The sequence below is a fragment of the Neodiprion virginianus genome, chromosome 5 (genome assembly GCF_021901495.1).
Source record: "Neodiprion virginianus isolate iyNeoVirg1 chromosome 5, iyNeoVirg1.1, whole genome shotgun sequence".
NCBI lineage: Eukaryota > Metazoa > Arthropoda > Insecta > Hymenoptera > Diprionidae > Neodiprion > Neodiprion virginianus.
In genome coordinates this window covers 22936122-22959378 of record NC_060881.1, presented here as the reverse complement: position 1 = coordinate 22959378, position 23257 = coordinate 22936122, and the positions used below count along the sequence as shown (strand labels likewise).

Sequence of the window (23257 nt, the reverse complement as noted above, 5' to 3'; positions counted from 1 at the left end):
ACCCCAGGACAAAATCCTCCCTTGACAAAATTCCCCTGGACAAAACCTTCGACTGCATAAAATCCTCCCTCCACGAAAATCCCCTGCAAAAAAGTCCCCTTCCCCAATATTATTGTACGCTTATTCATGTTCGTACAATTATTTATTTATTTATTTATTTATTTGGGGAAATTTTGTCCAGACGGGATTTTATCAGGGGTGATTTTTTCCAGCGTGAATTTTATGGAGGGTGAATTTCGTCCTGAAGATTTAATCGAGGTGATTTTATCCGGGGAGATTTCGTCGCAGGGCGACTCTGAACGGTCACCGAAATCTCCACAAAGCCTGTCGTTGAACAAGAGAAAAAAAAAATAATGGTATCAAGGAGTGTAACTGAAAGAGGAATGCCTACGTGTTTCGACATGCTGGTTAAAATACGAGCACTTACCAACTTCTTCGGCTTGATAATTTTTAATAACTTCCGCTAGATCCATATTACCAGCGATCACGGCGACCTGGTACGGTGTTTGATTTGCATAGTTGAGACTGTCTTTTTGAGCACCTCGGAAAAGAAGTTGTCGAATGCACGACGAGTCTGTGTTGTTGACAGCGCATACGTGCAGAGGAGTATTCCCAGACGCATTTCTTGTATTCATATCAGCCCCGTAGAAAAGAAGGTGGTCAAGGTGTTGTACTAAATTATTTCGACAGGCCTATAAAAACATTGAAATATTACCTACCCTGTTGCACATGGTATTACGAGTATTAAAATAGTTGGAAATTGATAGGCGGGAAGTCACTGCCGGAATGTGGTGTAGCAATAAAAGAAAAAAGAAAAGAAAAAAAAAAAAACACCCGTAGTCCTCGGGGCTGAGATGATGTGTATGTAATATACCATACATGTGTGTGCGTGTGCTTTTGTGTGTACAGATAGTGTGAGGTTTCTTGACTGCGAGGTATGAAAACGTGACGAGGTTCTCGGTCGTATATAAGTCAGTTATAACGAAAGCGTCGCATCAAAATTTCATTTTAATTGACTGATATACCCGAGGACATCATTATGTGTATACAGAGTCTGTCCGGAGCATTTGAAAACGTGATTGATAGGTACGAGGGTTTAGGTCTGAGGTAACATAGCCAAGGTGCCCGTGACGGGGGACCTTCGTCAAATTACCTGATGGACCTCCTGCCAGCCCTGAAGATCCTGAGCACCGATAGTGGCGTGATCGTGAAGGAGAGTTTCGCAGAGCATAGGATCCGTCTTGTACGTGACGCTGTAGTAAAGCGGTGTCAAGCCTTTGGTGTCCTTGTAATTTGGACTAGCCCCCAGTTCCAACAACGTTTTCACCGCGTCTAAGCTATTTCGCTCGACGGCCCGATGCATAGCCGTCAGTCCCTCTTTTGTTCGGTAATCTAGGAGGGCTCCACCATTCACCAATGCGATGATCACTTTGGACGGTTTTTTTAGGGTAGCTGCCAACGTTAGCGGGGTTTCTGTTTTCGTTGGAAAATTACAATGGAAATCGGTAAATATTTTTCGTTAGAATTAACAAAGAACTTCGCCCACTTTGGACTATCACTGCCCAGTGATGAATTCAGTATCATTTTCTCGCTAATTTTCGTAGCAACAATAACTGAAGAGTATTGGGTCGTTTGGAGACCGCCTCAAGTATTTCTGTTCGATGTAACATGTCGCCTTACCGTTATAAAAGTTACTCCACAGAACTGTCAAATGTAATGAACATGTTTCGGACATGCTCAGATAATACTGGTATAATATCATCTTCAGGATACGTGTAATATCCCAAGTACGAAATGAGCAGTGGTAGAACTAGAAATGTTGCGGTGGATCCAAATGACTACCAGACGTTCATCTTTGATTTTATTTTTACCGTCTTTCATCAGAGTAACTGTTTCTAACAGGAATTAACAAGAACTTTCTTATTCAATCGATTTTTGACGATTACCGGCATAATTGAAATAATTTGGCGGCGATAGAACAGAAACCTTTATAACAATATGAGCGAAGTTCTTTAACTTTATGCAACATCATGCAATGCAGATGATTCAAGAAGCCGGTATGCATACACAATCGAATACCATGCATGATTTCGTAAAGCTTACCACCTGATTCTTGACAATGAAAATTTGGATCGAGTCCTTTGCTGCACATTTTAGCTATTTTTTCTACTTGACTATTAGCTACGTAATCCAGCAGTCTTCGGAGGTTTGCTCTGGTGTGCATTGCTTTTAGTTGCTTCTCATCCAAATGAAGCATTTTGTACACACGTCTTTTGTACTTCAACTGAAACAAAATCAAACAACACGACTTCGTTAATCGCTGATACTTACAGTTGTCTAGACCTACTACAGTTACGTTTCTCGTTTTTCATACATTACGCATCACGGAAATACCGAAAAGGATATCAAATGGTACACCTCCACGGTAACGTAAGAAACATAAATAATTCTTGCTAGATGTTTGCATTCATGCTCTCGACCCGCAACAGTATTATTTTATACCTATGGGAACAATAGCGGATAACACGATATTAATATGTGACATTGGGAGCTTGTATAGGAATGAGACAAAGCGAGGTACATGACCGAACGCTGGTGCATAGATGTGAAGGGACGAATGTATACAATCGAATATTGACCAGCGATTTGATCGGGTATGAAGAACTGGCGAAACACGGCATTTCTAACGGTGCTCGCCCCTTCCTGCATCCGTAGATCTCTGTTCAAAGATAATCGATGTGATGGCAAGCGAGCAATTTTAATTATACTACACTGTTGCGTATTATACTCAAGTACCCATGCCCAACAATGGTCCAGGATAAAATCAAAAGGCTTGGACACAATCGAACTGTTAGTTTTTTTTTTTTTTTTGATTTGATGAATATTGAAAAGAAACAATTCGATTCATAAGTTTAACTTGAAGAGTACCGTCTCACTAGTTTAATATTCCATTTTTTTTATTTCAAATTAATCCTCTGAGGATTTGTTCAAAGTTCTGACTGATATATCTCGAGGGAAACAGACCCTCCGACCGTTGTCAGCGAAACGAAGAGATTCTATCTTACAAACATACCAAGACGACCCTAGCAGAAGAGAAGAAACAATACTTTAAAAATAATACACGAACTCGGTTTTTGCGTAAAAAAGAAATAACATATCAACAAACAACCACCCCGATTGACTAATTCTGGCGGCTCAGCAGCCTCGGACGTATACAGAGTTCGAATTTTTTCGTAGCAAGTATTCTAGCTGCTCATTTTACCGTAGTTTTAAACAGATAATTACTGTTTACCAACGGCTGTATATTGCAAAAATGCTATGGAATGCAATATTCCAATTACGTACCTCTAGGTAGCCCACTGGTCCGTTAAACGGATAATCCCCCAAACGACGTTCTTCGTCCAGGAATTTTCCCGCTTTTCCGTTAACTGGTGGGCAGAACAGCCCATAGTTGAAACTTTCCTTGAGTTCCTGTAAGATGAAAATTTTTGGGATTCAATATCTGTGATCACAGGAAAAATGAAAAAGAAATAAACCAAGGTCTGCTGTTACACGAGGAACGGGATGGATGCTGAATATTTTCAAGAATTACATTAAGATTAATCATACAAAAACGTGCGGTGAGAAGTGCGATGTTTAAACCATTGACTGTTGGGCGGAAAAAAGTCGTACCACTTTTGTATTATGATACATATGTAGGCATTGGCAAAAAAAAACATGTGTTTACTGTATCGATTTGGCTGGCGTATGGTAAATCTTAGCTTTTGCGGCAGTTGAATCTGAAATCAGATATCCAAAATTCAACATGGTGGATCCAATATGGCGGGAAAAAATTCGAAAAATTTTTATCCTCAGTGTTTGTGTTATGTTTTATAGCATTTAGGCCCTCGCATCCAAATCAACTCGATCAAATCAAAATTCAAATTGGCAACCTCCGTATTGGACCCGCCACTTTCAATTTTAGAAATCTGATCCCAGATTCAAATTCAGTGACCTTAAATACTTCACATACACTTCAAATACCGTAATACTGATATGATAGGATAAATCTATTCATTATTTTCTGACGCAAAAGCGGAATGAAGATGTCATTTTCACCATACCGCTAAGAGGTTAAGACTGGTATTCAAGAGTGCAGTATGGCGTCGATGGAAAATAATTAAAAAGATTAACAGGATGAAGTAGGAGAACAGGAAGAGGGGAAAGCAGAGGAAGAACAAAATAAGGCAACATATTGGCGGGCAGATTGCACGCTTCCAACATACGTTTGGTAAAAGGGTGACTTAGTTTCAAGTTAAGAACCAGTTGGAACGAAAATTGAAAGTTCTCATTCGAAACGACGTGGGTAGAGAGTTGATGGAGTAGCTTACTTTTTCAGGCTAATTCAACTAACAATGAATACGAAGACATGCTGAGAACCACATGACTATCATAGCCAAGAAGGTAAAAGACGAATTAATGCCAGGTAAGTATAACGACGTGTGACTCAAAAACGTTGACGCGAATATCTGCAATATGTATAGCAGCCTGTTACGAGCTATATCTCATTGTTTCAAGCTTCCTTCGTTACCGACAAATTCAAGTTTTTCAGCCAAACTCCCGACGAACAAGGCTTGGACAAGGAGGTGTGCTGTTGGTGCATCGGGAGCAGGATTCTATCTTCGCAAGACGAAGGAAGGAATGGATTGAGTATGGCTGACATCCATCGGTTCTATCGCGTGTACTTAGTCAAGTCTGTTGGACCACGTCGTCATCCAATGACTTAGGATACCTACGGATCGCGTGAGATCAAGCTGTAAACCTTCGCTCGGCCCGATGTTGCAAAAGAACAACGTCGTACCATATCACGCTACAATTCGTGTTGTAACGCGGGTGTTAGAAACGATTCGTGATCTGTGCACGAACAGCACTTGCCGTAGCCACGGGGCATTTTCGGTTAAGCCTTGAACTGACAAAAGTATAGAAAACGAGGTAAAAAAAAATAAATAAATAAAAAAAACAAGAAAATTTTTACACAAACACCTCGATCTCGAAACCATGTCCAACACTAAGCAGCAGATACATTCGTGGAAGATTATTAGATCTTCATTATACGCTTTTAAAATGAAATTCACCTTGCACAATATCTCCGCGTATTCAATTGAAACTCGAGTCAGTGCAATCTAAATATCACTGAAGAATTTGCTTAAATATTTGTTAATCTTCTAAGTTAGTCGTTTGTGGTAGTCGCACAATCGTTTGAGAATGTTGAATTTCTCTCTTGATTTTCTTCTCGCAGTCGTCGAGTGTGCCTTTGATACTGCGTCAATATATTCTACATTGACTCCAAGCAATCTTTCAACATCCAGTTGAATAATATTAGACATTGTAACACGTGCGTTACCGGGGTTGGTATAATCTGGTATTTGGTCAAAGATAGGGGAAAAAATCTAATTTGTTTTTCAACTTGTCAACAAGTTGTTAACAGGCAATACGTACATAGCCCCAGAATGCCATTCGGCAAAAGACGAACATTGGGCTGAATAAGCAGATCCTGCTGCACGATTTAGCGAAGGAAGCTATAGTTAACACGATTCAAACGCGCAATCCCGTATACCATGAAGTTCAGTTCTCGTTAATTTCAATCAAAACCGTTAACTACGTCGTTAGCGACAGAGACAGTTTGCATCTTCCGGTAGAGTTACCTGCTGGTAAATAATTGAATTGGAAATCACTTGGTCCGTTCACGAATCACAGTAGTAATTCTCCCATCGTGCGGAACGATAGAGTCACGGGATGCGGAATAAATTGTCGATAACATCGGATATTGAAGATTGATTCAAAACGCTTGCTACACAAGCGCGATCAAACACTATAGCTTACATCGCTTCGTAATGTCATTCCATGGAATGCTCGATGCACTGTGAATGTATTTCACTTCTCGTTATTAAACCGGATATTTCAGCGTCTGGCAAAATTCTAATTAACTATCTCGTAAAGCTGACTCACACGCTGGAGAGAATTTCAAATGCGAACAGTTTCCAGTTTTCTAAATACGCTGTTCTTGCTGTCTTACGCATGCACACTAATTTGCCGTTTCCGAACTTATACCAACAATATGCGATACTTGTTAAATGACAATTATCGTTCGAGAAACAATGATGCTTCCCTCGTTGACAACCACTTAATTGATATCCGAAACAAATGACCGGTTTAATTTCACAAAGATTTTCTCTTCCCAGAGCTGACGTTGATATTTTTTGCTACCGGCAATAAATAAACCACATCAATAACGACAGTGAAATGTTTTCTTCGTAAATGAAAAGATTTGAAACGTGGTAGGATCGAAGAGCCGCCTCGAGGTTCGTCACGTCTTGAAATACCGAAGAGATATTACAGGGTAATCATTACGTGTATACAATGCACAAAAATATAATAATATTATACGGCTGGTTGTGAAGTTGCAAAAACCATGGAAGAACTCATAAAATCGATGGCTTACCCGACGCCAGGACTATACGGGGAGACGGAGCAGCAGCAGCAGCAACCCAATAAAAAGTACTCCCACGGGCTCTGGGTGAATCGTGAGACGCAAAGAAATAAAAGAACCAGTTCACCGTCCGTTAAGTACCGTACTTATCTCATTAGGGTTACTACAAAACAGAGTTTATAGTGTGCATCTTTATAATGCAAGAACAGCCGTTTAAAAAAATTTCGCCATTCCAGACGATCCCGAAGGTAGCTCATCACCCTCTTTCGCCCATTTTTTTCATACAGACTTGAAATATCATAATAATATAAACAATGGTCTAACAACGGTGATTCCAATCGGTATTAATTAACCCCTCGGTAGGACACCGCGGTGAGATAACCAAACAACGTCGTATGTTTGCAGAATCAAAAGGCTTGACCGAAATTACTGATATCGAGAGATGGATCGGTTTAGTGTCTTCAATTTCTGACGCACATATTTAGGTACACGCGTATCTTGGTTACTGCGAGCTAATGATTGAGCTGACAGCGAATGAACAAGTTATTATTGTGCGAAGGTATTCGATGATAAGCTTTCGGTGACATGATAAAATAACACAAGAAGTACGAACTGGCTGTTCGAACATCGCATCCGGCCAAATACGAATCTCTGCCCCCACGGCGAGATTGAATACACATCAGACGAATGTACAGAGAATTTATTCGTCGTTGTGCAACTTCCGCTGTCATTATCACTTCTTTAGTGAATAGCGAACAATGCATTGCAGGTTACCAAAACCTATATCTACACGTACTACATTACACATCAGAGGTGTGATGCATGCTCGCACGGCCATGCTGTGAATGTATGTATATACACACGCTAGTAGCTACGGTCGGTATACTACGTAGAATATATTGATATGTATTACAATGACGGTACGCGTAATACGAACAAAGCAATCACACAAACATAATATGCAGAGTGAGTAGCTAACGGCTGAACGTTCCAACGCGCATGCGCTAAAATTCTAGAGGAAAAGCAGTTGTTTTGTCAGGTTGACCAACCGTCGTAAGTACGGATGAAAGGATACCGCGATGTATGTAACCTCAAAAATGTTGGTCATTCTGATAAAACAACTGCTTTTGCTCTGGAATTTGAGCGCATGCGCGTTAGATCAGTCACCGTTAGCTACTCACTCTGCATATATTACATAAGAGGTGTTTCATGACAATGCAGTAAACAATTGACTGTGACATTATTATTTTCGTGAGGAATTTTATTCAACAAAATTTTTAATTTGTTTCGACAACCAGCTTTCAGCCTATCAATTATCACCACTTTAAATGTTCTGCGAGAATTTTCTAAAAATCAGCAAAACCCGTTGTATTTAAGTTGTCGTTTTTGACAATTAATTCAAAAGTTTTTGGGAAAGGTTCGAAAAATCATAGGCTGAAAACTAGTGCTTCAAAAATAGAAAATAAAATTTAAAAAGAAATTTTGTTACGAGATTCTCGGGGGTGAAGGTTAAAACTTAGAAGGGTCAATAATTCGAATGGCGGATATATCGAAATTTCAAGCAAGCGAAACTAAAACAACGAAAGACGAATTGTTCGAAATCTTAATTCCCGAAAGTGTCACTGATTAAAATGACTAAGTAATCAGTGACACTTACAAATATCAAGATTAGAATGACTGGTAATCAGTGACACTTTTAAACATCAAGATTTCGAACAATTCGTCTTTCGTTATTTTATTTTCGCACGTTTGAAATCTCGATATATCGGCCATTCGAAATATTGATCCTTCCAAGTTTTGACCACCACCAATTCTCGGGGGTTATACCATAATGGAAAAATCACGGGTGAAAATAAAAAAAATGTCGTCGTCGATCGCTGCCCGAGTTGGCATGGAACACACCATACATGCTTCGTGTTTTATGCGAATTCTGACACTCCACATCCTGCAGCAAGGTCCACTGCAAGCGCATACCGCGTACCTAAGCTGCAGCTTGTGATCCTCCTACTCCAGCGTATCCCTTCCAAACCGAGCCACACGTACACCTTTTACGCCTGTGGTGGACCTTCTACGCCACATGAAGTGTCCGAATCACAGGACAACTTACGGTATACAAGTATAATGTAATACGTACCAGTGCTGTGCATTTAATCGATTAACGCGCAGCTTCGATTAATCGTTTTTTCGATTAAGCGATTAATCAACGGTCTCGATTGATCGTTTTTTCGATTAATCGATTAATTCCTGCCGGTCAATCGGTACGTGAATAGCAATCGTCGATTAATCGATTAATCGCGCATCACTAATACGTGCTAACAATTAACGTTACAATAAAAAAATTAAGAAAAAAATGTATCGAGAGTATATTACTGTGCATGCTATTAGTGAATTGGACGTACCCTGTACCAAGTAGCCACCTGGTATCAAGTGCTCGGAAAGGTGAGACGGGGAAGACGTACATCGTACGTTGGCCGATTCGGACGAACGAGATTCATCGTCAGCAAGAACCAACCAACCAACCAACCAACCAGCCAGCCAGACAGCCAGAAACAATACCAGGTGGCGGCGAATTCAAGTGAAGCGAGGTGAAGAGTGAAGTGAAGGTGAAGTGAAGCGGAGCGAAGTTGCCCACGAGACGGTAGTAGGTATGGGTAGGTACACGTTGTAATAATTGTTGCCGTAGACCACGTCGTGTGCACCCCCCAATGTGCAAGCGTGGATAAGCGAAACAAAAGAAAAAAACACCACAAACGTCAGACACAGCGTCACATTTTTCCATCCCCGTTAGTTTCGGACATTGCAATTGGGACTATTGTACATGAGGTGAGAGGAGCAATGAAAATCGTAGTTTGGCGCTAATGGTTGTCCAGGTACAAGTAACGTCCTCAGTTTTTTTCTTTTTTTAAATTTTAATTTCAACGAATTGCTCGATCTTAACACATTTTGTATTCCTGATGTGACGGCAAACTAACCAAGAGTAAATAGGCACGAATTTCAAGCTTAATTTTTGGAAATTTACTAGTTACCAAAATAATTCCCACGCAAATTCAAATACTTCCGAATATTTTTAAATCTAAACAGTTACGAGAAATGATTGAATGAATTTTGAATCGTCAATATTTTCTCAATATTTTCAAGAGATTGCCGGTGACCCTGAAATTGAGCCACTAGAAACCATCAGTAAAGACAACCATTAACCCCGTGAAGAAGAAGGGGAAAAATGCATAAAGGTGAAAACACATAAATAGAAATTAAAATAATCTAAGGAAAGTAAAAAAGATAATTTCAATTTAAAACTGCTGCATTATCTTCGTCTGTTGAACGCCGGACGAGTAACTGTAAAAACTCTTGCATTTCAAGATACAATGACGATAGAACTGAAAAATCAGGAAGATAATGCGACAGTTACGATTAAGAATCGTTAAGACACATAATAATTACAGAAATAGAGGGCAGGATGTTAGTGGGGTGGTGCTATACCTCCTGAGTTCCGAAGGCAAGCATGTCGAACAAAAAAAATACGTTGCAGTGAGTGTGTATATATATATATATATGTGTGTGTGTGTATTAGGGAAGTTCGAAAAATCAAATATTTTTTTTTTCAAAGTCCCACCTTCCGTACTTGTTGGAAGAGGAAATAAGATGCCTGTGAAAATTTGTACCGTTAATTCTAATATTTAGTGGTTCCTGAGCGCCATTTTTCATTTACCATTTGTTTAACTAGCGAAAATAATTTTAGTTTCATTCTGAATTTTGTAAAAGCAGCGTTTTTTGGCTAAAAATAAATTTTCTCGAGTTGAAAATTATTTGAATGACACGACTTCATAGCGTTCGAAATGCTTTATGTTAAAAACAAAAAAAAAACAATATTTTACAATAAGTTTACTATTTTCGCATGATTTCAACTTTAACCTTGAATAACTTTGGAAAGAGTGGAGTTATCAACAAATCATAGAAGACCTTTTTTGTAAAGCCTTAAATTCCCTACAAAAACACCGTATTGGACATTTACGTACATTGCCTCCTTACTGAGATACAAAATTCAGAACGAAAGTAAAATTATTTTCGCGTGTTAATCAAATGAACAATGAAAAATGGCGTTCAGAAACTAATAAACGTTAACATTAAGGGCTCTAATTTTAACAGGTATCTTATTTCCTCTTTCTACACAATTATTAAATTTGTGACTTGGGCAAAAAGAGAGTCGGTTTTTTTTTAACCACCCTAACGTATATATATTTAGCAAGTAATACCACGATGTGTGCATATCATGTGATTACAAGTATACATATAATAATCGAACAATACACATGAAATAATTGCTTTTTATTCCATTAGGTTGTGTCCGATGTAAACGGAAATCTGAATCACCCAAAGATATTTGAACAACAAGAATAACACGATTTTTTGAAGATTTTTACAAATGAAAATTTTAACTCTGCCCTCTCCCTCTCTCGGATTTTCTAATTAGAAACTGTCACTGTACAGAGTGATTGTGCGAAAACTAAACACCCTACACACGTGCAAGCAGGCTACGCATAAACGACGACCCATAAGCAACTAATTTTCATTTAGGTGTTTCGATTTGACGTAATATTTCGGTAACCAAATAGCCTTGTACTATCGTCCATGAATTAAAACGCTTCGGTATACTTACAATATTATCTGTAAAAAATTAATTACTTGACAAAGTCTCTGATTTCATAAATTGGTACAACGACTCGAGTGCCGTTTCAACATCGCCTCCCTGCGTGGTCTGAAAGCTGAAAAGCTTCGCTAATAACTATGAAGCAGCTCGTTATTCGTTGCTCGTGACAAAAACAGTAATTAAAATTGGACTGATCTATAGACACTGTAGCACATCGCACGAGAGAAGATGCAAGACCAACGAAATATGCTTCTGCTTTCTTCTTCTCAGGAAAAGAAGAATAAGATAGGAACCGTTCCTCTTCTGTACTGAATCAATTTTTAAAATAGCATTAAATTTCATCGTACGGAATATTTTTATACATGTATACATACACGTGATATTAGTGATAAGTTGCAGGTAAGCAATCGCGGCAAAGACATAACTGGGTAGATTCTAGGTGTGATAATAATATCGATCGAGAGTTACAGAGACGCGTGGTCCATACCTTGGGTAGCGAGGCGAGACACTGCTGCTTGACATCCCAGACAAGCTGATCCTTCGGGAATTGAAGACATTTGCTGACGTTGAGCTCAGGCACGTGCACCCTGGCAAGGAGGATGCCTTCCTCAGCGGAACCCGTCGTCTCCGAGCCGAGTTCGTGGCCCGCGGTGAAACTTGCGGAGGATTGCTTCAATCCTCCGTCCATCGCGAAGCTCGCGATCAGCCAACTTAGGATCCCAGATTCATTGATTTACATCTGCTGGAACAAGAAAAAAAAACCCTCGATTAGATTTTGGTCGACCACATTATCAACCACAAATGTATGTCTCTGACAATGACTTGAGATCGCGAAAAGAGTAGAGATTTAGGGATCGAAGAACGATCAATTATCGTACTCTCAATAAAAATGAACACCGAATTTACACGCTTACATCTATACTGCGTCTTTTTTTATGAATATCGATTTTCCAAGTCTGCAAAGCGTGCATGAATTTCCCCATATCCGAAAAGTGCGGTAAAATATCTAAACTTTGACGCAGGTGCGTAATTAAAATTCTATATTTTCCAAACTAGGGTTTTCTTCGACGCAAGCGCACTTTCGGATAACTTAATTTTACGCACTCTGTTATCGTGCAGCGTAAGTTACCTAACGTCAATATTATACGCCCTGTCACTGGCACCTTCGGTGCTTTTCACATGAAAATTTACGCACAGTTGTTGCAAAAAATATCGCGTGTGACTAGTTTTATTACAACACTCGCGTTTGGTTGGTACCGTAAGCCATATTCGTTCATGTATCGTCTATTGTTCGCACCTATTTTCACACAATATATTTTTACATTTCCTCACAGTCGTAAGGCTGTCAATATATGTTTTCTCGATGAAAGGAAAGGAATAAATAAACGTTTTTTTTTATTCTAAACCTTGGGCATGTTTACATGGGCAATAGGATAGTTATAAAAAAAATTGTTTTTTCCGTTGTTACAAAAATTTCAACTTTCGTTAAAACTTGAAATACTCATAAGCTATTCAATATTTTTCAAATTCATGTATAGATCCCTGAAGCTATTTTGAGTACTTATGTAGCGAATGCCGCAAAAAAAAAAAAAATTATACGCTCTTTTACCACCAAATTCGTCATTTTGGCGCATACGACCATATATCATAAGACACGCGATATAAGATACGATATAGATTTTTCCACCCATTTTGCGCGTTACCCTTCACCCCATCTTCACCCTCTTAGTACGTTTCGTTTATATTCACGTTATATTTGCCATCTCATTTTCAACGCTCAAAGATATATACAAGAAGTCGACGCGAGTCGAGAATGCGGACTACCGTGGGCGTAAGAAGTTTTACGTAAAACCGCAAAAGCCTCAGGAGAAGCTGCAGTTAAACACAGTTTTGTCCAACCTTGATGTCTGATGGGTTTAAAACTTTGCATACACCACAGACCACGTCGAGTGATATCGACACTGTTAAACCACGCCTGTTCCAACCGATGTATTTAAAAAAAAAAAAAAGAAAAAGATTCAACAACGTTATTCCAAAGCGAGAATAAGCACTATTATATTCAGATATGTAGAAAATAGCAAAGACAATAACGCTGTACGATTCCTCCTACGACGTTTGACAGAAAAGATTCTTCTACCTTCTCTTCGCGAAGTCTGTACGCGTACTTACGAACATCGATTGTCTGTCTGACAGTGACACGATGTAAATCATAATTTTATAGGCCTGCCCCAGGCTCAACGAACATTCCGAATACAAGCAGGTCGAGATTTTTACGTCTGACTTTCGATCCTCTTCTCCCCCCGCCCTTTCACGCCGTCTGTAATTCACGTTAGGTGTGGGCGTTAGTCGCCGACTTGAACCGTACACTTACGGAACGTATGGTTCGACATGATCAAGGGAAAAGCGCCGGTCCATCGCTCGGGGTATTGTCTCGCCTCGGCATATTATTCTCAGAAACAGATTCCGAGCTTATTGATCCAGTTCGCGTTTCATATGGTCCTCGACATTCGTGTCCCGCCGATAATAGGTACCCAAAGATTTTTCGCGAGGGTGTACGACACTCGCATTGCAAAGGAGATCGCATAACAACCGTGACACGAATAATTGACAAAATAGATCCGACCGTGTGAAAAGAAATCGACTAATGACAGACTATCAATATCCATTATTAGTATTCATATTCATTAATTCATTCAGAAGCCCAAATCCAAAGCTATCTAGTATTATTCTAGATCCATCGTCACGACGACATTGAAACGAGGGTATAAAATTGGCACGAGAGTGAACCCGCTACGTAAGGGACGAACAAATACACGTAGAGATTCGACGCCTTGTCGTCGAGCTTGCAAGCGCTTCCAGACCTTCCAGGTCCTACATTGACTGCATCGGAACAAGTGAGGCGAGGCACCGCGAGGATGATGGAGGGGGTGGTCACCCTCCACGGGTATAGTGACAAAGGTACGTGAATCGCAGATAACTGACGCCGAGGAAAGTGGGGGGATAACAGGCCCGTACTGCACCCTCGGATACGCAACAGCAAAAAAAAAACCTCAGACTATCCCGAAGAGATATGTGTGCAAGAGAATGACGGAAAAGGCAAGATCTCGAATATATGACTATGATCTCGACCTGGCAACTATCCGTAACCGCCCACCTTGACGTAGCCCACTGTCCAGACAAAGTCATTTCTTACAACACCGCATTTATCTTGTTAATAAATTTTCAAGAGATTTATTTGGTTCATCAATTGTTCAACCTCGATTCGGTAGTACACCCGACATTTGCAGCGGATTGAATTGAAGAATTTTTTTACGGTCACTTGCGTGCACTTACCCTTGACGAGGATTGGTCTTTGGTCTTGATCCAAACGCTGAGATACATAATCCAAGAGACGAATATCTAACCTGCGTCGGTACACTTAACGAAAATACGATTATAGGTGACCTTGTAGTTTCCAGATTTTTGTAACTCGGTGAAACACGTACGATCGTGACGTAGCACTGGGAAAAGGCATTGTTATACCGATACTGTAAGAAGACGACGAGAAGAAAGGATAAAGACTGATCAAATACTAAAAGTTACGGTACGACATTTTCAGTACACGGTTCCAATCGTTTCTGCAACATCATCCAAACCGAAGTTACATGATCTGCAGTACGAATAAGAAGGGTAACAAACGAAAATAGGGATCGAGGGTTATACCAACTCGTCTTATTATCGAATAAAATAATTTTTAAGAACGAAAGAGTAATCCCGGCGTTGTTGATCCAGTCAAGCACTAAATAAAACGGCACCCCGCACTCCGACACCTGATAACAGCGCACAGCCCTCTTAGGTTTAGTCGTACGGCATTTCGGGAAAAACACATCCCTACCGGTGCCTCGTCGATCCCAAGGTGGCGCCATCAGAGAGCTCCGCAGGGGCGGCTAGTGAGGGGGGTGGTGGATGTGGTTGCCCGGCAACGCCGAGAGATCGACCGAGTACAACCCCTGTAGGAGAGATGGAAGCCGCCCCCGGATTCGCTTACGCGTCAATTCGTCGCAATTCCCGCCTAGTAGGAAAAGCTACGAACGAACCTCGCCCAACTCGATTTCATCTCGCTGCAGCTGCGTCTTTGCTCTTGTATCTTGTGGGTCTTTTTCGTGCGCCGATTTTCTCCTCACAACTCGCGCATGGGCCTTTCCGCAGATATATGTAATCAATATTTTCCTAGTGTGGATATCTGCAGCAGCCAAAGATTGGAATAAACGAAACTGCTCATCTATACGAAGATGTTTCGTCTTACCACACTTTAAGACTGAGATCGTCAAAACGAACCGGTTTCTCTGCAGAGTAGACAATTGCCTGAAGATCTTACCACTTTTTACACTGAAAGATTGTCTTATCGGTATACCGTGAATGTTAATCCGACATTAGTCAATCCAACACTAGCTAATACTCAATTCCCGAATTGTGCGGAAAAATTGTTCGATAGTAGTTAGACGGTAAATGTTAAGATCACATTCTTTACAGAGTAAATATGCAGAGGTCCAAGGGAAAAACCACTTCAGTCCATATTTTATCGAGAACGAGTTAGCGATACGATTGTTGTGGCCTTAGAGAGTGCTTTCAGAAAATACCACTGGAAACCTGAATTTGCATTTTTCTTGAAATCACCCGAGTGGACTAATGTGGTTATTACCCTGGGCGCTTCATATACATAGACATCGAGCACCGTATCCCGTGACTATCTCTTGAAGCGGATGTCGATTGAACCAGTCGAGGTGACTTCGTGCCTCGCGTTAAGCTGCACGGTAAAGCAACGCCACTGCGGTAAGCGCGAGTGGCAAGCTTCAGAAGATATTAGATTGCCATGCATTATGCGATTGCGGGACACAACGGATAAAACCTACAAATATTCAAACTGATGTATCGAAACGTACGAGGTTGAAGTTAGCGGCCATGCATAAGTAAAACTCTAGGGACGAATAGGGTTTGGGGTCCCATGACCAAAACTCCTAATTGTACACATTTTTTACAATCACATAAGTAGTGCTTAAGAATTACATTACAGTAGAGTTTTGGAGAGAGGTGTTGTATAAATGGTCTGTTAATCACAAGACTGTAATATGAGGAACCCCGGCCAACGAACTGACCGTGACCACTCGGTAAAACATTTCCCTGCAATCTCCGTCGGACAGTGGTTATCTATTATGCAGCTTTTCCGACTTGCTGCGGAGTGCTGAAACAATTGCAGCCGACCTATAAACAAATTAACATCTTAACAAGAGATATATCGAGGGTTGAATTAATTGGATTTATCAGGGAATCAGATCGGCTAATTGGAATATTGAAGTTAGGCATCGCGGATTGTACAATGGTCAATTTGTCATTCGATATTCCGATCTTTTCTGAACGTTGTTCTCTTTGTGCTGAAGTATCGAGTGATTGCATCAGGGCAGCAGAGTAAACAGACGCAATGTAAACAGGTAGGTAAGTAGATACGTATAAGTTTCAGATGAGAATGATCCAGAAGCTTAATATTCGAATGTCACTAGCCAGTGGACCATCTCTTATGATAGTACGACTCGAATATCATTCAACGATAAAAAACTGATCGATAATTGATAAATGTAATGCGAAGAAAGAATGTATACGGTAGATAACGTAAACTAATCGTTGCTCAAGTGCAGGCATAGTGAGGAGGATCGCTAAGCGGTAACAGGTTACCCTTATCACTCCCTCCCCTGCAATAATATGCGCTTCTTGTCGATCTTCCCTATGCCGCCTGACGCCCAACATTGAACTCGGAGACCTCCACCGCGAGAGGAAGCAAGGAAATAACGGGACGAAGAAGGGTGACCCTCTTTCTATTGATCTAACCCCCTAAAAAATATGTCATCCTAAGAGTGACGCATTTCCTCGCGGAGCCTTCCCCCCGTTTAATAATTTCTATAGGTCTCTGCCCTTCCGCTCCGCTTGTCCAATTAACGTCCGCCAATCAGAGTGATCCCCATTCTAGAGGGCGGAGAACAACATCCACTCTGCGAGTTATTAATTCACAAGTTAAAAAAGGGGGATATCTGTACGTTATACGCGTTCATGTGCTTGTAAGTATGTACGCACCTATAGGTGTATAGTTATGGGTCCTCGTTGTACCGACAACCGGTAAAGGAAAAGGAAGTATGAATATTGGTTAGCTCGTTGGATTGACGTCAACGCGTCAATTGCGCCATACGCCTGGATCCCCATGCGCTGATTTATCAAATCAATTACCAATTTGTAGCATATAGGTAGCTATACGCGTACCAGCTACATCTATCGCTTCACTGTACCAATGTTAATACAAAATCCGAAGGGATAAACAAGTTCATATCATCATTTAGTCATTGCAGCATTACGGCCGTACAGTGCAATCTCTCAATAGAGCCGCTCACGGGCTGCGAGGGGAATACATTTCTCAGATTCTCGGTTCCCCCACTCTGACTACAAACGCTCATTCTCGACCCTTTCAATAGTACCGCGCGAAAAAGTGTAACTTTCGTACTTTTGTCTTCCATTTGCGTACATTTGTGGACAATGAATCTGAGACGGCTCATTTTTTACACCAGACAGTTATGTTGGCAACACAGAGAAACCTACAGCGCCACAGTCGGCCGAGCGCCAATCAAACTCAATATTGACACGTATTCTAAGGTTAGATTCGACGGTCATGGGTTATGTTACGTTTATTGAGATTGGGTTTGTTTCGCGCTCGGCCGACCGTGGCGCTGTAGGTTTCTGTGTTGCCAACATAACCGCCTGGTGTGAAAAATTAGCCGTCCCAGATTCATTGTCCCCAAGTGTACGTACCACTGAATCACTGAAGGTATGTATGCATTTCAGCAGCGGCACTATCGAGAGGTTCTACTGTATAAGTTCTGCGGTATCAATACTACACCTCACGGGCCGCTGACTTATTCATACCAACTTCACATGTATACGTATACTATGCAACTAATGTGTGTAAAGTTGTTTCAATTGAATAAACCCGTAGTATTCCTTGCCCAACGAACCGTGTTGCTACAGATTTTCGATCTTGTAACGTCCCCGAAACGTCCGAAACGGCACGTGGCATCGGCGACAAATTAAAGCGGGCGATCCATCGGCGTAGAAGCTCCAAGGGTTGGAAAGCGAAGGCTAAGTTATATGCCATATCCCGATTCAATCGCTTTCTGGCACGACCTTTCGTAAACGAAGTGCTTTATACCTACGGTTGCCTTCGCAAACAACGTCCGATTGAGTAAAAATTGTGAAACTGTATTAAAAATATATATTTTGGAATCTACAAGCTCGTTTACAAATATTTCCAAAATCGCTTGAATGTTCCGAATGATCAGTATAGAATATTTGTGAACACGATGCCAAACAAACCACTTACTTGACCGATTTGGTTGAAATTTGGAAGGAAAATTGTCTACATCGAGACAATGTCCATGTAACTTTGTCAGACTTCTTTTCCCATTTGATTTGAAAATGACAACCCTTCAAACTTTTGGAGAATTCGTAACTTCTACAATCTTCAAGTTACATAATTCGCTGAAGTACGAAATTCAGCTTTATGCCAATGCAATATGTTGTTCGTAATTTTTTCTGTAATTTCACTTTTTTCTCATCGTACAGTAAGTTCAGTGACGACGAAGAAAACTAGGTTCGGCAAAAGCTTGTATTTGCTTTTCGAATAATAGCAAATGAGAGGGGAATATATTGTGATTTATGTAAGAGAGGCGAACGTTAACTATGTACAAAGGAGAGTTTTATTCCATAATGGTCACATTTATTGAACTATTTCGACACTTCGGTTGGGCCCAGCCGACCATTTTCAGAAAATGTGACTGTGACCTGATCGGCAAAGATGTTAACGAGACGCCATTCGGGGAGAAAGTGAAGATGGTCACGGACCTTTCCTGAAGATGGTCGGCTGGGCCCGTCCGAGGTGTCGAAATAGTTCGATAAATATGATCATTGTCTAAGATAACTCTCCTTAATACTACATTCGTGGTCAAAAAAATGACTATGTTAACTATTTACGGCACGCGTGTCGTGTAGAATGACGTCGCAACGACCTGTGTGCATCTCTAATGTTAGCATATCGTAAATAAATCGACGTTCTCTTGGCATCCAGATTAGTTTTATAGTTCCTCCTGAATTAGTACAACAGTTCATTTAATTTTCTCGAAATGCAGCATAAACTATTTTTCAGCTATCTGTAATCAGAGATGTTTTTTTTTTTTTTTTTTTTCAAATAACCAGGTTTAAAAAAAATGGATACATGATGATGTTAAGCATAATATCAAAGTACGGTATGAAATAATGATGACAAAAATGGATAATAAAACTTGAAGACAAAGTTCAACAACAAAACTGAATAAGTCACAAAAAGAGAATATAAATAACCTCTCACTGAAATTCTCGCTGAAAAACAAAAAAAAAACATAGATAAGCAAAAAAAGGGACCAGATTTCACTACGTCGTTGTCGTTGTTGGTTCCAGATAACGCTAACAAGTGAAGATATTTGATAACCGTGCAAAGTCCACAAGGTTTAAGATAGTAATGTTAATCCCGAGAAAATATTTCAAGATATCACTATTCTGCGTCTTTTAAATGACTTTGAACGAGCCGAGTTCGCAAAAAGTTTGCGAAACAATGATTATTCGAAAATGCATGTTTAAATCAACGTTACGAACTTCAACCTGACGAAAACTTCATCATAGCCGCTGAATGGGTGAAAAATGAATGATTGATGCGAACCAATGTCATAAGACGTTGTTATAGTATTAGGAAGTCATATGCTATTTCCTAGGATTTGTGTAATGCAATCGCAAAAGGTTCCACAACGCGACTTTAAGTGATTTCCAAAATTATAACCACTTTCATCTGCTAGTCATTCTCCAAATTATGATACATGTATTTTTTTTGAGATATCGGGCTTACGACGAGATATTGGTATTTGATAGTGAAATGCTGGTGCTTCGAACTCGGTTCTCTGGACCGAAGAGATCTTCGACGGTATTAGTTTTGTTGACTTCGAACATAGTTCCGATTGATAGTTGTCCTTAATCAATTATCGAAATCTGTTTTTTTACATTGCAAGCCTACGACGGAGAGATACCGTCGTTCAAACGTGAGATGGTGATGCTGCTCTTTGGTTTCGTATTTCGGAAACGTTGCTAACGATAGTTGCGATATATAGTTATCCCCACATAAATATAATAATAGTATTGCCTATTAGATCCTATACATAATACCTAATACATTGATGTATTGTTGAGCGAGATACGTCTTTGTTATTCAAATGTCTCCTTGTTCAGATTCCAGTGTTTCGTGTGTTTCGACAGAACTATTGACGTATCTTATCCAGATTGTAAAACTCTTTACATCTCTGCTCTACTGATGTCAAATGATCAAATGCTGGTGACGTGTCACCAGTAACCTCTTTGAAATGCTGCATTTTGAGAAACTTAAACGAACTGTTTTATTAACCCGTGTGGAACTACAGAAGTAATCCGAGTGGCAATAATCCAACAGCTCAATAATGACATTCTAAGATTTGTTGTGCTAAATGTCAAAAACATGTTTTTCTTTTAATCATTTTTTCGATAGAGCATTTCTGCTTTAGAGCTGTAGAACTGATCAGATTAATGCTCTATCAAAGTCAAGTGATCGAATTTCCCTGAGATGCTGTCGGATATTGACGCGAAGTTGTCATATCATTTTTTTATATAAGTGTGTTTTGCAAATTTCTAAGAAACTATTGCCGAAACTCATCGGTAAGTATAGAACTAACTAACTGTCCGCAAATGGAACTATGATTTATTTATGATAAGCAAAAATTTAAGACGCCAAGTTCACACATGTGTCGCGATGGCGGGTAAAGATATTGTTTGAACACAGAACACCCGAAGAAGTAGGTGCCTATCTCGTACTGTATATAAGGAACGCTGACATTGTAGTCTCATGAGAGGCGAGGCTACTTTCTCTGTCATGATAGCCTGCGGGGTTCTACCGCAGAGGTTAGACATATACCGAGGCGTATCAACCAAGTCCTCGCGTCTTTCGATCAACTCCATTGGCGGCGTCCAACTCAAACAATACATCAGAGAGTTACGCAGATGCGAAGCAACGACCGATCAAGATTCGATTTGTGCAGCGTAATGTAATATGCCTTCTCAGTCCGGTTTGTCGTCGTTATAGTCAACTGTCAGTCATTCTTTAGCACTTCATTAACAGAGGTGATGCGAAGATTGGGATGTAGGGGGGGAGAGAGGGGGAGGGATTGTTCCCCTTCTTCTCTTCATAAATATTTTTTATCCATCTTAGATCCTTCTATTTGGATCAGAGACTAGCGCCGAAACGCATGATCGTCGTGGATGAAGAACAAGCTTCTCCATCACGTACACACATTTTCTCCGCGAGATTGCTCGGTGCTGCAATTTCAACAAACATCGTTGGCAGCCATAAACTGGCAACGAAAAAATCAGGCTAGATGGAAAAGAAAAAATCCCAAGATCTGTGAAGAGGTATCACTGTGCGTGCACCACAGCAAATGGATTACATATAAACCGTCTAATTGTAAAGTAAGCTACTAAGTTTTGTGGAGAGTCTTCACTTTATAATCGTAAGTATGAAGTAATGTTAGAAAATTATGTGAAAATGAATCACAGCACCATTCCGCGAGCAGGCAACCCAAGAGGAGCTAATGGGTTGCCTTATGGTGGTGTGATTCATTTCCACATAACGTTTCTTGTTGTACACAATCTCCCGGTACGTTCATACACACGCGTGTGCCATAATTTTGCGCCGGGCATATCGAAAGTAATATCGTCTTAGCAGTTTCGTTTCCAGCGTGCAAATGGAACTCCATATTAACGAGAGGAGGCAGGCAAATTAATGGAAAGTTACGTCCATTTGCCTATTCAATACTATGTTTGCTGGATAACTACGAACGCTAAAATATATTATACATGGCACACGATTTATCATCGAGCAGTAGTAACCTTTCTGTACTCGACGAACATGAAATTGCCCAACTCGAGAGATAACCGTTTGGAAGCAGCTTTTTATTTCACTCCTACCTGAAACGCTTGATGGATACAGTAAACAAGGAAACCTCACTAAGGGATATCACTTAAGTCCAATTTAAAAAGATTACGCTAGGATTTCGAAGTTTTCCGATATAAATAGCGTCGTTAACGTCGCTTCCAAGTAATGAAGCAATAATGAAATTACCTTCCGAGTTGTTGCCACATAGCTGCATTCATTAATACGGACTTCACCCTGCAAGTATAATGTAGAGAATTAAATTACCTCTGCAAAATGCATCTACGTAAAGAAATATAATTCTCGAAATACTCTTTGAGGATCCATGCTTGCGGTATCAGAAAAATAGCAATAGTAAAAAAAATGATAATATTTCAAGGACGGTAGAAGAACTATTTCGATCAGTTCCAAAGAAGATTCTTGTTGCAGATTTTCTCCGCAGAACTGCGGTAGAAGGATGTACTAAATCTTAGCCGGATATCTCGCTAGCACATCAGAGGCAGTATGGCATAGCGGGGGGTACGATACCCGGTTCTTGGTTCTTGGCTCTTGGCTCTTGGCTCTTCGCTCTACGGTCAAGATCCAGGGCCGTATCCTCGTATATCCGCCGAGCGATGCGGGTAACAAGAGGAGTAGGAGAAAGAGAAATCTCTGCCGGAGGCGTCGAGCCTCAAAATCTCCCTTCTCGTCCCCAAAGCTACGCTCGCAACTCAGTCATGTTCTTTTTCTCTCACCGATGCCTTATCCATACATCCGAGTTTAAACTACGAGCGACTGGCCGTAGCTCTTTGCCTGCTTCAGCTACTCCAATCCGATCCTGGATCGAGTTGTAGCCGAGCTAGCGCGATGGTGTACGACACAATATAGTGTTGCACTGACTCCACCGGCGTTGGGGGGGACATGCATATGAGGAACCAACTATAGAAGAATTTCAGGTCTGTCTCAAGGTTGTAAAACGGCTGAACGGCGAATAGGTACAGACATTTTCTACGCGACTCTCGCTACGACAGATTTATCGAAAGTGATTGCAGTTAGTCTTACCATAAGCATATGCACGGGTTTAAACAATCGATTTCATCAC

The 23257-nt window shown here is 40.4% G+C and overlaps 1 protein-coding gene across 11 annotated transcripts in view; it reads right to left on the bottom strand.

The window, feature by feature from the left end:
• LOC124305543 (protein shank-like) overlaps positions 1 to 23257 on the bottom strand; it is a 67121-nt gene that overhangs the window by 11738 nt on the left and 32126 nt on the right. For 4 of the 11 annotated variants that reach the window (XM_046765115.1, XM_046765110.1, XM_046765113.1 and 1 more), the window contains 6 exons: positions 11604 to 11859; positions 8869 to 8888; positions 3346 to 3471; positions 2104 to 2284; positions 1154 to 1473; positions 428 to 692 (listed from right to left, as the gene is read on the bottom strand). In XM_046765115.1, the coding sequence (XP_046621071.1) occupies positions 428 to 692; positions 1154 to 1473; positions 2104 to 2284; positions 3346 to 3471; positions 8869 to 8888; positions 11604 to 11805 (1114 nt within the window). In that variant the 5' untranslated portion in view covers positions 11806 to 11859. Of the gene's footprint in view, positions 1 to 427; positions 693 to 1153; positions 1474 to 2103; positions 2285 to 3345; positions 3472 to 8868; positions 8889 to 9949; positions 10236 to 11603; positions 11860 to 14450; positions 14999 to 23257 lie in introns of those variants that run through there. The other 7 variants (XM_046765112.1, XM_046765118.1, XM_046765108.1 and 4 more) reach the window with 6 other exon arrangements.